At 47.4% G+C, this 13,738-nt stretch overlaps 1 protein-coding gene across 1 annotated transcript in view; it reads left to right on the plus strand.

Annotated features, from left to right (window-relative positions):
* MCCC2 (methylcrotonyl-CoA carboxylase subunit 2) overlaps positions 1–13,738 on the plus strand; it is a 78,233-nt gene that overhangs the window by 40,612 nt on the left and 23,883 nt on the right. Inside the window, exons 8-10 of the mRNA XM_074995414.1 lie at positions 4,496–4,560; positions 6,947–7,046; positions 12,012–12,107. Coding sequence (XP_074851515.1) covers positions 4,496–4,560; positions 6,947–7,046; positions 12,012–12,107 — 261 coding nt within the window. The remainder of the gene's footprint in view (positions 1–4,495; positions 4,561–6,946; positions 7,047–12,011; positions 12,108–13,738) is intronic.

Consider the following 13,738-nt stretch of genomic DNA (forward strand, 5'->3'; position numbering starts at 1 on the left):
AGAAGTGGGTCTGTCCCACGAAAGCTCATCACTGAATAAATCTGACGATGTGCCGACCTACTCCGGGTCCCGTGGGTGCGCGTGGGGTGTGATACAGCGGGGGGAGTCGGGTGGCCCGGGACCAATCACCCCACCTTTATAGCAGCCTGATATAGTGTAGCAGCAATATGTGATTCAGTGTATCCACTTTAAAACCTAGGTTTCCACAGTATTATGAGTACCAGGAACAATAACACTCCGATTGTGAACACCACAATGCCCTGTGGCTGTTCTAAGTCCCAATAATTCTCTATACAGACCCAGCTAGTGGTATTTACCAATAGTGATTTATTCATTTATTCGTAACTACAATTACTTAACACTTGTTATATATATATATATATATATATATATATATATATATAGTTATTTATTTGGCATAAGCTAAATACTAGGTTACGTATAACTATATATAATTACATGTGACTTACCAATAACATCCAATGCTCCCACATCTCACCAATAACTACGTTACAGCGGCCCTTCAAGTCAGAGATACGGCTTGGTTGGGACCTTTTGTGGTGGTGACGTCCGGGTGATCAGGCCGGGGTCTGCTGTCTGGACTGGAAGTTGCTAGCCTCTGCCTTGTGTCCAGGAGCCCACACCCTTATTCCTGCTAAATCACCTTTTATACTGTTTCTTACTTGGGGGTTCGATACCTGGCCAATTAAAGCGTTTGTTACCTAATTTGGGCTTTCTATCCTCCCGGCCTGTCAGAACATGTTACAAGATTTCCTCTGTCCTTGGTCTTTTTCTGAACCTCCCCTGGGACCCTCTGATGTTGTACAACCAAGATGTTCTCTTTGGGGGGCTTCCACCTGCTAGCCCCAGCTGTTCTCTTTGGGGGCTTACTATCTGCTTGTCAGGATGTTCTCTTTGGGGACTCACCAACTACTTGTCAACTTTCTGATTTCTTTCTCCTGGCCTGACTTCAGACCTTCCCGCCGTTGTATGATAGCGTTCCAAGATGGAGTGTATGGTCATTCTGCCTTGCGAGTGAGGCCCGGCCACCAGGTGCTCGTGCTCCCACAAAATCATTAAAGATGATGAAAAACATGTTCGTAATCATGACAGTAGGCTGTCAATCTCTAGGAAAAAATAGTGAAAATGCAGTTATGTGGATCAAAGAACTGTTGGATTTGCAGCGTGTGTTGACATTTTATTTCATACGATTCGGTATGCTGATTGCTAACTTCTTGAGCAGCTCTTCTTCATTGTGGTGTATATATAAAAAAAAATTGAACAAACTCAAAGGTTATTTGAGTTTTCTCCACTGAGTTTTGTGTCGATGAGTGTCAGCTAGGTGAGGCTAGGCAAGAGGTCTTCCATGTGTGGTTGGCAAATATTTAATAGTTATATTATGTCCTCTAACCTTTCAAGAGGATTTTATTTAAAAAGCCTTGAATCCAAGAAAAATAACTTGTATTGCAAAACAAAGACTGAAGTGTGATGGATACAGAACTAAAAATACCCCTAACAAGTTGAGTTTAGGCACTGAGGGCAAGCATTTATTACTGAACATTTTGATTCAATAAGCAGTCACAAACCAAAGATCTAACTGGCATTTTGCTTGAAGCTGTAAATTGTCATGGGCTAACATTGAGTCTAAATATTTAACTCGCTGAGGGCTTGGCACTGGGATATAATGCCTTTACGTAGGGCTCTTCTCAGGGGCGCCTGGGATCCAGGACACACTACAGGCAGCACTGAAAGTTTTTTTGCTCTCTCCAGCAATGGAGGTGTGGAGGACCTGTTTCAAATAATCTGCAGTTTCAGGGCAACCATTCAGTGCTTGACTTCTGAGTTCCTAGGACTGGTCATGGTAGTCTTCTAATTGTGTGACTATCTGGATATCCATTAGGAACTTTGCCAGATTACATCTAACTACATAAAAGGTAAAGGCACAGCTGTTCCATGGTTTGGTATATTGGGATCACTGCCCCAGGCTCTGAACTTTGGGGTCTAATCTTTCTAATCTGTCAGGCAGTGCTCCCCAGTACTGTTCCCCCAAGGCCCCACCCCCACGTTGCTTTTTGCCCCAATTCCTAGCATTCTTTACTCTCACTCCTCCTCCTCCTCCACCCTCCCAGTGCCTCCTGGTACGCAGAACATCTGATCCATGGAAGGCAATAGGTACCAGGAGGGAGGAGGAGGTACTGATGGGTGGATCCTACCAGCAGGGAGGCAACACTGGGGAGAAGAAGGTTCTGGTTGCCTTCTTACCCCCCTTCACCTCCTTGTGGAGCCCCCAAAGTTCAGACCCTGGGGCAGTCATCCCAATATACCAAACCGTGGAACAGCTCTGCCTTTATCTTTTATGTAGTTAGATGTAATCTGGCAAAGTTCCTAATCGATATCCAGATAGTCACACAATCGGAGGACTACTCTGACCAGTTCTAGGAACTCGGAAGTCAAGCACTGAGTGGTTTGTTCTGAAACTAGATTATTTGGAACAGGTCCTCCACACCTCCATTACTGGGGAGAGTAAGAAAATGTTCAGTGCTTGCCTGTAGTCTACTTGACCTATATAGTAGTAGTTCAGTAGAGGTCTTCACTCTTCAGGATTGTAGGGTGGTCCTGGTGTAAAACACAAGAAGTAATGTGACAGCATTATAGTGGTAGGCACTTAACGTTTATGGAACAAAGGTGGAAAATGTGAGGTTTTTTTGTGTGTTATCAGACACTCGCTGTAAACGCTTAATATATCACAGAGCATCATATGCTAGTGGATGCAATATTATATGATGCCATAGATGCGCATGAGATATCGAGTAGTAAGAAAGTCACATGTTTCAGGCACTTCATCTGTCTTGGGCCAGTGTAACTATGGAGAGAGAATTTCACTTTTGGTGAAAGAAAAGGTTCTTTAGCAGGTTCATTTTTAAAATAAGTTCTCAACATCTGGAATATTGGTGATACTCCAGGCAAAGATAGCTCAGTGGGTAGAGGTTCAGTGATACTCTTAAAAGCACATAATTATCTCAAGAGACCTGTGTGATAAACTATCTAAATAGATGCAAAGTAAAATCTGTGACATGGTTCTGTAATTTATTATCTGTATATCACTAGTAGATGCATGTGGAATGAGCGTATATCTCACATGCATGAGTTTTCTAGTCATTATTTTTGAAGAATTTTCACTGAGCTATTCTGACAACATTCACAACACCCATTTTGTAATAAGGAGGTTTCCAAAGTCAAAGAAGTCTCTTCGCACACACGTACGTGCACAATTCTCTCTTGGCAAATCTTAATCTGTTCCGATTGAGTACCATCCCGTTGGATCTGTAAGTAGGTTCTGAAGGTGGCCTGTGGGGATACTCACTTTTTGCTCATCACAAGGCAATCTTAGTTCACCACCGACTTTTTTGGTGGCCATGTGATTGCTGGCCACGTAGCAGCATTCAAAAGTACACTTGGTTACTGGTCTTGCTATGGCTTACTAAGAAAACTGGTAGCTGGTGCTGATAAAGATGACTACTGAGTTCAACTACAGTATCCTCATTGCTATTCTTCTCCTGCCACTTAATGTGGAGCAGCTGATGAGGATGACAAGAATCCAAAACATCACTGCTTTTACTCTTCAGCCTTCCACAGCGCCTGTATTTCACTGCTGAGCAGTAAAGTTGATATAACCACGGTGCTATAGATCTGCAGCTTTGTAGCAGGTTTGATGTCATGTTATGCCTTGAAAGTTCACTGATGGGATCCAAACATGACAACAGCTGCTACTACATGAGTGTCCAGATCTTTTGAGTATTCTGCAACACTCTACGGGTGTGGCTACACTAGCACCCCACTTTCGACAGGAGGATGCTAATGAGCCACTTCGGCAGATGCTAATGAGGTGCTCCTATGCATATGCATAAGGTCCACAATGACTGTTAGCCAGGATGGGCAGGGATGGTGTCCCCAGCCTCAGTGAGGACTGGTAATGGGCAACAGAAGATGATCACTTGATGATTACTTGTTCTTTTCATTTCTTCTGGGCCACCTGGCATTAGTCACTATTGGAAGACAGGATTCTGGGCTGGGGGAGCTCTGATCTGACCCAGTATGGCCATTCTTATGTGACATTAGTTTATTAGCATTGTGAAAGAGAACAGAATACTGTAGCTAGATTTATGCTAATAATCTATTGATAAGGTGATGGTTTTAGTCTTAAAATTAATGGTCAGATACAACATACAATAGTATAAGAAAGAACTTTGTATAAACTTAAGTATAAATGCTGAATAATAAAGTTATGAATTCCTTGAACTATGAGTCATTTAAAAAAGATCTTAGCACATTTTAAATACCACCAGGAAGAAATGTTGCAGAAACATGACTGAGTCTAATTAGTGATGAAACATTCTGAGAGGAACTTGTTTTTTTTTTTTTATTAAACTTTCCTAAGCGTTCATATGAGTTAAGTGCAAACTCTTATTTTGATTCTGTTGTTTGTGACCTGTAGGTTAAAGCAGCAACTGGTGAGGCAGTATCAGCTGAGGATCTTGGAGGGGCTGATCTTCACTGCCGGTAAACAAACAAAATCCCCTAGGGTTTGTCATTTTCAAATTCCCTATCCTTTAGTTTTTAATGCGGCTTAAAATTAATTGCTTAGAAGATTTTCTGTAGCAGATTGATCCATGTGTAGTAAATGCTCTTATCTGGTATATTAGGAGAAATTGGGGGTGCTGGTTACTCAAACATTCTGATTAACTTAGAGTTATACTTCACCAATGCCAGTTTTCAAAGAACTAGAATACAATACAATGAATAAAGTATAAAATAGTATACAGGTTGATTTCTTGGTGTGTATGTAATCCACATACATATGTGTGGTTAACTGTCCCATGTAGTGGTACCTAGACCACTTCACAGAGAAAGAATGTTTCCTCTACAGCCTAAGCTGAGATCCAGCTGGATCAATCTGTAGAGATGCCTGTACTAAGCTGCAGAGGTCTCAGGTTCGAGCCTCCCTGTTGGGAGTTACTGTACAGAAAGTTTTCTCTACAAAAAGTTGTCTTGGGACACTAAACATCACAATGGGTAGTGCATGGCATACACCCAGATGACTGAAAATGCACTCAACACCAAACCTTTACTGGACACTATCTATGCTTTCTTTGATGATTCAGAAGGCACATCGTGATCTTGAGGTACCTCAGGCTCATCATTCTCAACATCAGTTGTCACTATAGTTTGCGCTGAATTTGTAACAACCCTGTGACACAGTCTGGAAGCTGTTTGATTGAATCCCTGCTTTCAGCTGGCTTACTTGCCTTCTCCTTTTGCATAAAAGTGGAGTGCAGACTATGCAATTGTATATCTAGCTGGGCAGTGTATTAGTTCGGGTTACTTGACTGAAGATTTGTATTGGGAGATATCAGAAGGATCAGCTAATGCAACTTTCTGGTTCATTGTGTATCAGGTAACAGATTTCACTGTACTTATGTACCCTAAGCCAGCAATGACCAGCAAGAAATTATTCAGAGAAAGACAAACCACTTCTGTAATTTACCAATCCAGTTATTAAAACATACACATTTAATGTCCATAGCTCCCATCTACTGAGAGTTGTAGAAATAGTGTTGAAAATGGGGTCCCCTTGCAGTAACTGAAAAAAAAAAAAAAGTAAAAACAACTTTAGGTAGGCTGTATGTACCATGTTTGGCCTCACATCCCCCAGACTGTATGGTAATATGTTACCATTGGCTATTGAAGATTTTTTTTTTTTTTTTTAAGATTTTATATATTTTTTTGTGTTGGTGATTTTTAAGGTTATTGAATTGCTAGTATTATAAGAACAAGTATCACAGATTCCTTCTTTTGTAAGTATGGCAGTGAGAGTATCCTATAGAATCAAGTTTTTGTTTTTATTAGATATGCAGTCAAATGCAATGACGTGCATATTTATAGGTACGCTTCTATTGTGTATGCTGTGTTTTATGTTATTAAATCTAGAAGGTCATACATCTTTGTACCTTCTAGGATTGTTTCTTTTATGGTTGACTGTAGCTTATTGTAAGCAAAATCAAAATGGCCAGTAATAAAAGGAACAGTTTTAGAAGTTCTTCTATCAAAACTGACATGACTATTTTGGCAAAGCTCTGGCCATGGCATGAGGGTCCCACACCTCTGGCAGCTTAGTGTTTGCTTCAGCAAATACAGTGTAAGTTTACAGTGTGCAGGAAACTCTCTTTTAACTGGCATTCAAATAACTTGACTTCTCTATTAACCAGCATTCTGTGTTGTAGCCAGCAGCTCCTCTGCTCTCCTGCCCAGAGCGGCTCCCCGCGCATTTCAGCCATACTCGAGCCTCCCAGAGCGGCTCCCCGTGCGGCATGACACCCTGCCCACAGTGGCTCCCAATGCATCCCGGCTATGATCGAGCTGCCCAGAGTGGGTCCCCATGCAGTGCAGCCGTGTGCCATGCTGGCCAGAGAGGGTCCCCGCACGGCGCCCTGCCCAGAACATATTGGAACCTCTCTCATATCTGGCACGTTTGAATATCCGGCAACCTCCTGCTCTCAAGTTTGCTGGATATCAAAGAGTTTACTGAACAATAAACATTTAACAATAAACATTTAAACATTCTTTAACTCACATTAGCTTGTATTGGCCCCTTACTCATAGAGCTGGACTGCTCAAACTAGATTTTATGTTAAGTATTGAAACACTTTTTAATTTTAAATCAATGTGAGAAATGACATAAACAGTGTAAAAATGTATAAGAAAGGAGAAAAAGTTGTTGTTTTTTTTTTTTTAAAGAAAAACTGTATGCATGAAATTAAATTCCCAACTATGGCTTTGTGAGCCTCATTTGAGGTACCTGATTTTTAAAATGTTTGTCAAAGTATCTATCTATCAGTTTTTGCGTGTATATATGTATATACCCTTTTTTTTTCCCCCATCTATGCAGAAAGTCTGGTGTAACTGATCACTGTGCTTTGGATGACAATCATGCACTTCATCTAGCTAGGAAAGTTGTGAGGAGCTTAAATTACCAAAAGAAATTAGATGTAAGTATGTGAATTTTCTTAACATAAAACATTTTCTAAGTTAAAACATATAAGCTATGTCTACACGTGCACAAAAAATCGAAATAAGTGGCCCTTCTCCAAAAGAGCGGGAGGCGCGTCCACACTTGTAAACCCGTCTTTCGAAAGAAAATCAAAAGAATGGGGTGCAGACTTCGAAATCTGAACCCCAATCCCAGATCAGGAAGGTTGGCCCCTTTTGAAATACTAAATCAAAAGAGTACATGTGTAGGTGCTCCACAGTCCGCTTTTTCGAAATACAGGTCCGCCATGGCGCCGGTCAGCTGGAGCATGGGGCCACTCGAGCTGGCAGCAGCGGGGCTCTATGGTCCCTACGATCGGTTGCCTTAAAGCTTCACGCATTCAGGAGACCCGTGGCAGGAAGCTGAGAGCGTGCTAGGAGCAGCCTCTGCACGTGCTCCAGCCCCAAGCTCCAGCACCGCAGCATGGCCAGCAGCCGGCCCCCTCTCTGAGCCCCCACTGGGCTCCCAGGAGGAGGAAAAAAAAGGGGGCCCCCTCCTGGATGGAGCAGGAGCTGCAGGACCTCCTCAGCCTCTGGAAGGATGAGGAGTTCCTGTATGAGATGGGGTGAAGCGGTGCAGTGCTGCTACCTTCGCCCGCCTGGCGCAGGGCCTCCACACCAGGGGCCACCCGGAGCATACCATGGAGCAGGTACGCTCCAAGGTAAAGGAGCTCTGCTAGGGCTATGCCTGGGCCAGGGACCAGGCCGACTGCTCCGGGGCAGCTCCAGCCACATGCCCCTTTTTCTGGGAGCTCCGGGGCATCCTGGGGCCCCAGGACAGCTCCCCACCCCTGCCAGTCCTGGACACCTTAGCCGAGGAGCTGCAGCCAGAGGAGGAGGAGCAGCAGCCCAGACTGGGGACCCAGGAGGGCAAGGGGACCACTGAGTGGTTGAGTGAGGAGTGGGACCTCACCGTCGTCATCCCCTCCTGCTCCTCCAGCCGGGTGACCGGGAGCCAGACATCCCTGGATGTCGCCGAGGGACCCTCCGGTACGTACGGGGAGGGGCGCACACCTTCTCCACAGGGTGGGGTTGACGCAATGGCTAGTTACCCGCACCCAGGACCAGTGGTCCCAGGCCGCACACAGGCCACCCCCCACATGGGATGCGGCACCCCGCGGTGGCCCACCAGCGATGCCCAGCACCCGCCTTCAGTGGACAGCATTGCAAGCCACACAGGGGTGGCAGCCGGTCAGTGCTGGACAGCACCTGGGGCCTGCACACCTCAGGCTGGCAAGGGCCACCTGCAAGAGAGACCCCTGACCACACTCCCGGGCCAGGAGGCCCAGCCCATGGGGTCAGTGCCCTTTGGGGGGAGTGGGGGCTCCATGGGGTGGGTTTGGGTGGGTGGGCCACAGCCAGATCCCCTCCGTTCGGGGCACATTACTGAGATGCTGTCCTCCTCTCCACACAGCCGTACCATCCGTAGGCTGGGAGAGCCCTGCGCCATCACTCATCCCCGAGAGCCCCCCTTCAGCCCTCGGAGGTGCCTGGACACCACCCCAGGCAGCGCACCATTGAGACTGTGGCCAGAGGGCCCCCTGCCAGGCCAAGGAGGACCCAGCCAGCCAGCTCCAGGCCGAGGTGGCTGAGCAGCACCTGAGGCTCGCCCAGGCTGAGATGGAGTGGAGGAGGGCAGCCTGGGAGAGGTTGCTGACCAGCCTGGAGGACATTGGCCACACCCTCTGGGACTATGCAGCCACTGTGGCCCGTCTCCTGGCCCCCCCCAGCTGAGTCTGCCCCCACTGAGCCTGCCCCCTCCACCCCCACCAGGCCCACTCTCCAGCATTATCTGCTGGTGCTACCCTGCACCCTCTCCTCCCCGCCAGGGACCCTGCACCCAGGGAAGCAGGGGCTCCAGGGGCTGATGGGGCTCATGGCCCACTACCCCTGCCCCGGATTGAGTACCTTGCCCCCTCCAAGTTAAGTTCCCCCTCCCACCTCAAAGTTTCCCCGGCTCCCTCCAGGTTAGGTTCCCACCCTCTGTACATAGTTAACGAGAATAGTGTAGATAAATGTTAATTTTCTTGTTCACCACTCCATGCTGTGCTCCTCAGTGGGATGGTGGGTGGTAGATGTGCGGGTGCGGTGCTGGTGGGGGTGGGGACGGTGGGTGGCAGATGTGCGTGGGATGTGCGCGTACATGCAGGTCAGAAGTGACAGTCGGCAAAGGCCTGCCTGAGGGCCTCCCGGATGCGGTGGCTGTCTCGGTGGGCCTGGCAGATGGAAGCGGTGCCTGGCTGCTCATAGCAGGTGCTGGCCAGAGGGCCCTCCCTGGGGACATAGGGCCCCCTTTCCCTCCACAGCATTGTAGAGGGCACAACAGGTGCCCACCACCTGGGGCATGTTGAGGACTCCGACCTCCAGTCGCGTGTGGAGTCACCTCCATCGCCCCTTTAGTTGCCCGAAGGCCCTGCTCCACAATGTTGCAGGCCTGGTCGAGCCATGGACTTGAACGCCTCCCGGGTGGGTTTGAGGTGTCCCATCTACGGCCTCATGAGCATGGTTGTAGAGGGTGCGCCGCATCTGCCACCATGGAGAGTGGCATGGTGTTGTCCTTCGCCACCAGGCTCTCCCGCTGGGGGGATGCAGGTGCCGGCCCCCATGCGCTGGCAGAGGCCGGAGTTCAGGAAGACCCGGGCATTGTGGGTGCGGCTGGCCCAGCCCACATAGATGTCGGTGAACCATCCCCTTGCGTCCATCAGGGCCTGGAGCACCACCGAATGGTCGCCCTTCCTGATGACGTACCGGCTGGCGCTGTGTGGCGGGGCATGGATGGGGATGTGTGTGCCATCCAAAGCGCTGATGCAGTTCGGGAAGCCCAGGTCCTGGAAGCTGGCGATGGTGTTGTCCAGATCCCCCAAGCGGATGACCCTATCGAGCACCATCTCAATGATGGCTCTGATGACCTGTCGGGGGGAAGGGGGACACATGCTCTTGTGCGAGTGTGGCAGCCATCTTCCCCCCCCCCCCCGGGCCCATTCTGCCCCCCTCCCGTCCAGCATCTGCTCCATCTGGCCCCTTGCAGCAGAGGGTTCCCCTTGCCCCGGACCCCCCTCCCACCTGGCCCCACCTTACCTCCATAAATACAGCCCCAATGGTGGCCTTGCCCACCCCGAACTGCTGCCCCATGGACCGGTTGGAGTCCAGGGTGGCCAGCTTCCAGATGGCGATCGTGACCCGTTTCCCCAGTGTGAGGGCCGGCCGCATGCAGGTGTCCTGGTGCTGGAGTGTGGGGGCGAGCCAGTGGCAGATCTCCCACATGTCCAGGCAGACCTTTGAGAAGTTCCGAAGCCCCCTTTCCTTGCCCCACTCTCCTAGTACCAAGCGCTCCCACCAGTCGGTGCTGCTGGGGTGGGTCCAGAGGCGTTGGAGCACCCGGGGGGGATGCCTCACGGCCCTAGTGGACCACCCAGCCACTCAATGAGATTGGGTGCAGCTGCGGCGATGGTGCACAGCACTGCCAGCAGGGTGTCCATAATGAGAGTGTCCTCCTGCAGGAGCTGTCGCTGGGCCTCCATCGTGGGCACGGGGGGGCTCTGCCAGGCTGGGAAAGGCTGAGCAGCACTCAGCTTGTGAGGCGGGGAGGATGGAGGGAGGGGCCTTTTAAAGGGGGCAGCTGGCTGTGGCCCTGGAAGGGCTTGTCAGCCATGGGACCCTGTCTGCGGCATTTCCTTTCTCCCTTCTTTCAAAAGAGGGCTTGGAGCCGTGTGGACGCTCTCTTTCGAAAGACCTGCAGCAGCACTTCAAAAGAACAGATTAAAATGCAGATCCGATAATGGCGGCGCATGCTGCCTTTCGACGGCCGCTATTTCGACTGCCGAACTTCGACTTTTGCCCTTTCGAAAGGGCGCTTACATGTAGACCCAGCTGTAGAGTTTTTGTTTTTGTTGTGTCATAGGTATGTTAGGCCCATTAGAGAGACTTAAGGAACTATCTTTTATTGGACCAACTTCTGTTGGTAGAAGAGAGAAGTTTTAAGTAAGAGAGAGCTAAAGTAGAGCTCTGTTAACGCAAAATGAAAGATTCTCACCTACCTTATTTATCTGTGTTTTCCTTATTATTTATATAGTTGATAGGTTTGTCTGACATTAAATATATTTTAGACATTTAAAAATACATGGTTCCATCAAAAGGTGTAATCTTGCAGGAGAGTATGCTTATACATGCAGTCCCAGTGAAAGGGATGGAACTCTGTGCACAAGTAAGTTGGTATATGGGGGTACCTATTTCAGAACTACTGTAAGATAGGTCCAATTTGGCAACATATTTTAATGTATGAGGAGTCAGTCCCATTGATTTCAGTGGGACTCCTCAGATTTAATGTCAGGCACATGCACTTCCTTGAATCTGGCTTTTAGACAGTAACGACCAATGTAAGTGGGGGAAAAGCCAGATCGTTAGTAATTCAGGTTTGTTGTGTGTCCTCTTGCTTTTAAAATAATAGGGTGGGTTTGCTGTAAAGGGTGAATGAGTTAAAGTGGAGGAATTGGCCTAAACTGATTTTTGAAGGGTTTGTTTGAGGCAACAGAATGCACTGGCTGAAGGAGGAGAGGATATGGCTCTTGATATTTATAGTGTGTTACTCACTCTGGTATCTAGGTCGACAGGGTGCAGATATATAAATGAGAGAAAATTGCAAAAGTTTTGGGAAAGTGGAAGGAATTGTCAGTGGGCAGGTGTGTGATGTGCAGTAGTAGGTTTTAGGGACAGAGAAAAGGCGAGTCATGATGCTGTTCAGACGTGTCAGTATAAGGCACTTGAACCTGTTGCAAAATGAGGTAAGAAGCCAAAAGAATGATTTTGATATTGAATGGTGAAATATTAGCTATGTGAACAGAGTGGTTGGGAAATTCATGAGGCTGTTTTGGCTATGCATGCTGTGAAATGGTTTCTTGAATAATTTTATTCAATTGCTGCTACAGGTGACTGTAGAACCACCAGAAGAGCCTTTATATCCAGCTGATGAAATATATGGAATAGTTGGGGATCAGCTTAAAAGAAACTTTGATGTCAAAGAGGTATGGATAAGAATGCAGTTGCAAAATACATACACAAAGTACTTTTTGAATTCAGTTTTCCTGTATGGAGTATGCTTCATTTACTTCTCACGAGTTGTCTTCAGAATACGGCTGTTGGGTTTGATGAATCTTTTAGTATTATACAAGCTTCTAATGTTTTCAATGTTCTCATTTTCTGTAAGCCCAGTAAAATGTCAGCACATTGTTAAAAATGTTAATTTTTTTATTCTGTTGAAAAAAACCTGTTAACAAATGTTAGGGGGTTGTGGTATTTTTAAAGGTTACTTAGACTTGCATTTAACTAATATGTTTGCACATCCTCTACACTGCATTGCTACTGCTCGGATACAATGTTTGAGCTTTTTTTTTCTGCCTAATTCTGTAGTGCTAAATATCGAGGCTTTGGGCCCGATTTAAGGCTTATGGAGGCCTCAGACATAACAGACGCAGTTCAGCTCTGCCAGCCCCACAAAGGGTTCCAACACTGCAGAGCACTGCTCCACAATATGTAGTACTACTGTGTGCATCTACTGATCGCAGCATGTCCCTGGAGGGCTGTAATCACATCACATGCTATTTATCGGTGGAGGAGGAATGCATTCTCCCAAGCTCCCATTCCACCACATGCACCCACACCCTCCCGGTACAAAGTCCTATGTGCAAAGCCTATTTTCAGACTTTGCCTGCAAGACCAGTATTTGTTTTATAGTTGAGAGTCTTAGCTTGAAGTCTCCTTTAAATACTTTGCCTGGAGACATGAAGTCTCACTTTCATTATAAGGACACTGAAGTAATTTAATGCTGCAATTTCCTATTATTTAACAATGAAATTTCTTTTGGCATGTGTCTTGCCAGTGCTGCTTACATGCTAAGTCACAAAGTAATTTAAAAACCAGTCATCTTCTGTTGCAAGACAAGTCCCAATTAACGTGTGTAGCTTTTTCAGTCTTTGAAATTTATAGTGAGTGTATCATTTGTGGTTAATATGCCTGGGAAAAAACAGCGTTTCTATATGACCCGCGAGTTAATAAAAGAACTTGCTTAACAAGAGTCTGCTTTGAAGATAGTAAAATTTGTGATCTAATGTTTTCGTTCTTTAATACCCTTTAAAATATACTCTTTCCATGAAAATAGAGGGAAAATGTAATTTGTAAGGGAAATGGGTTCTTTCTGCCCCCAAACTAACTTTTGTCTTTGTAGCGCCGTTGGCCCATGGCAGTCGCCCTTTCTAGGCAGCATGGGCCTCCGCAGCTTGCCCCCCTCAGCATCTGGCCAGCCCTGGGTCCTTGTCCCCTTTAATGGACTAACTGTTCAAGGCGGGCCTGCGGTTAGGAACCCCGGCCCTCAGTTCAGGGTGGGGCAGTCAGTAAGCAGCTCCAAAGCCCAGGCCTCAGTTCAGGGCAAGGCAGCAGACAAACAACTTAGAGGCCCAGTCCTTAGTTCAGGGCAGGGCAGCAGGCAAACAGTTTGGAAGCTCAGCCCTCAGTTCAATGCAGGGCAGCAGGTAAGCAGCCAGCCACCAAATAGGGTGGCGTGGGAGAGGTGTGGGGCTGCCTCTCCTGGGGGGTGGGGTAGGGGGATGCAGGCCCTTCCACACCACTGCATCCTGGGCCGGGGGCCTAGTGATCACTC

Source organism: Carettochelys insculpta, chromosome 5 (genome assembly GCF_033958435.1).
Source record: "Carettochelys insculpta isolate YL-2023 chromosome 5, ASM3395843v1, whole genome shotgun sequence".
Classification (NCBI taxonomy): domain Eukaryota; kingdom Metazoa; phylum Chordata; order Testudines; family Carettochelyidae; genus Carettochelys; species Carettochelys insculpta.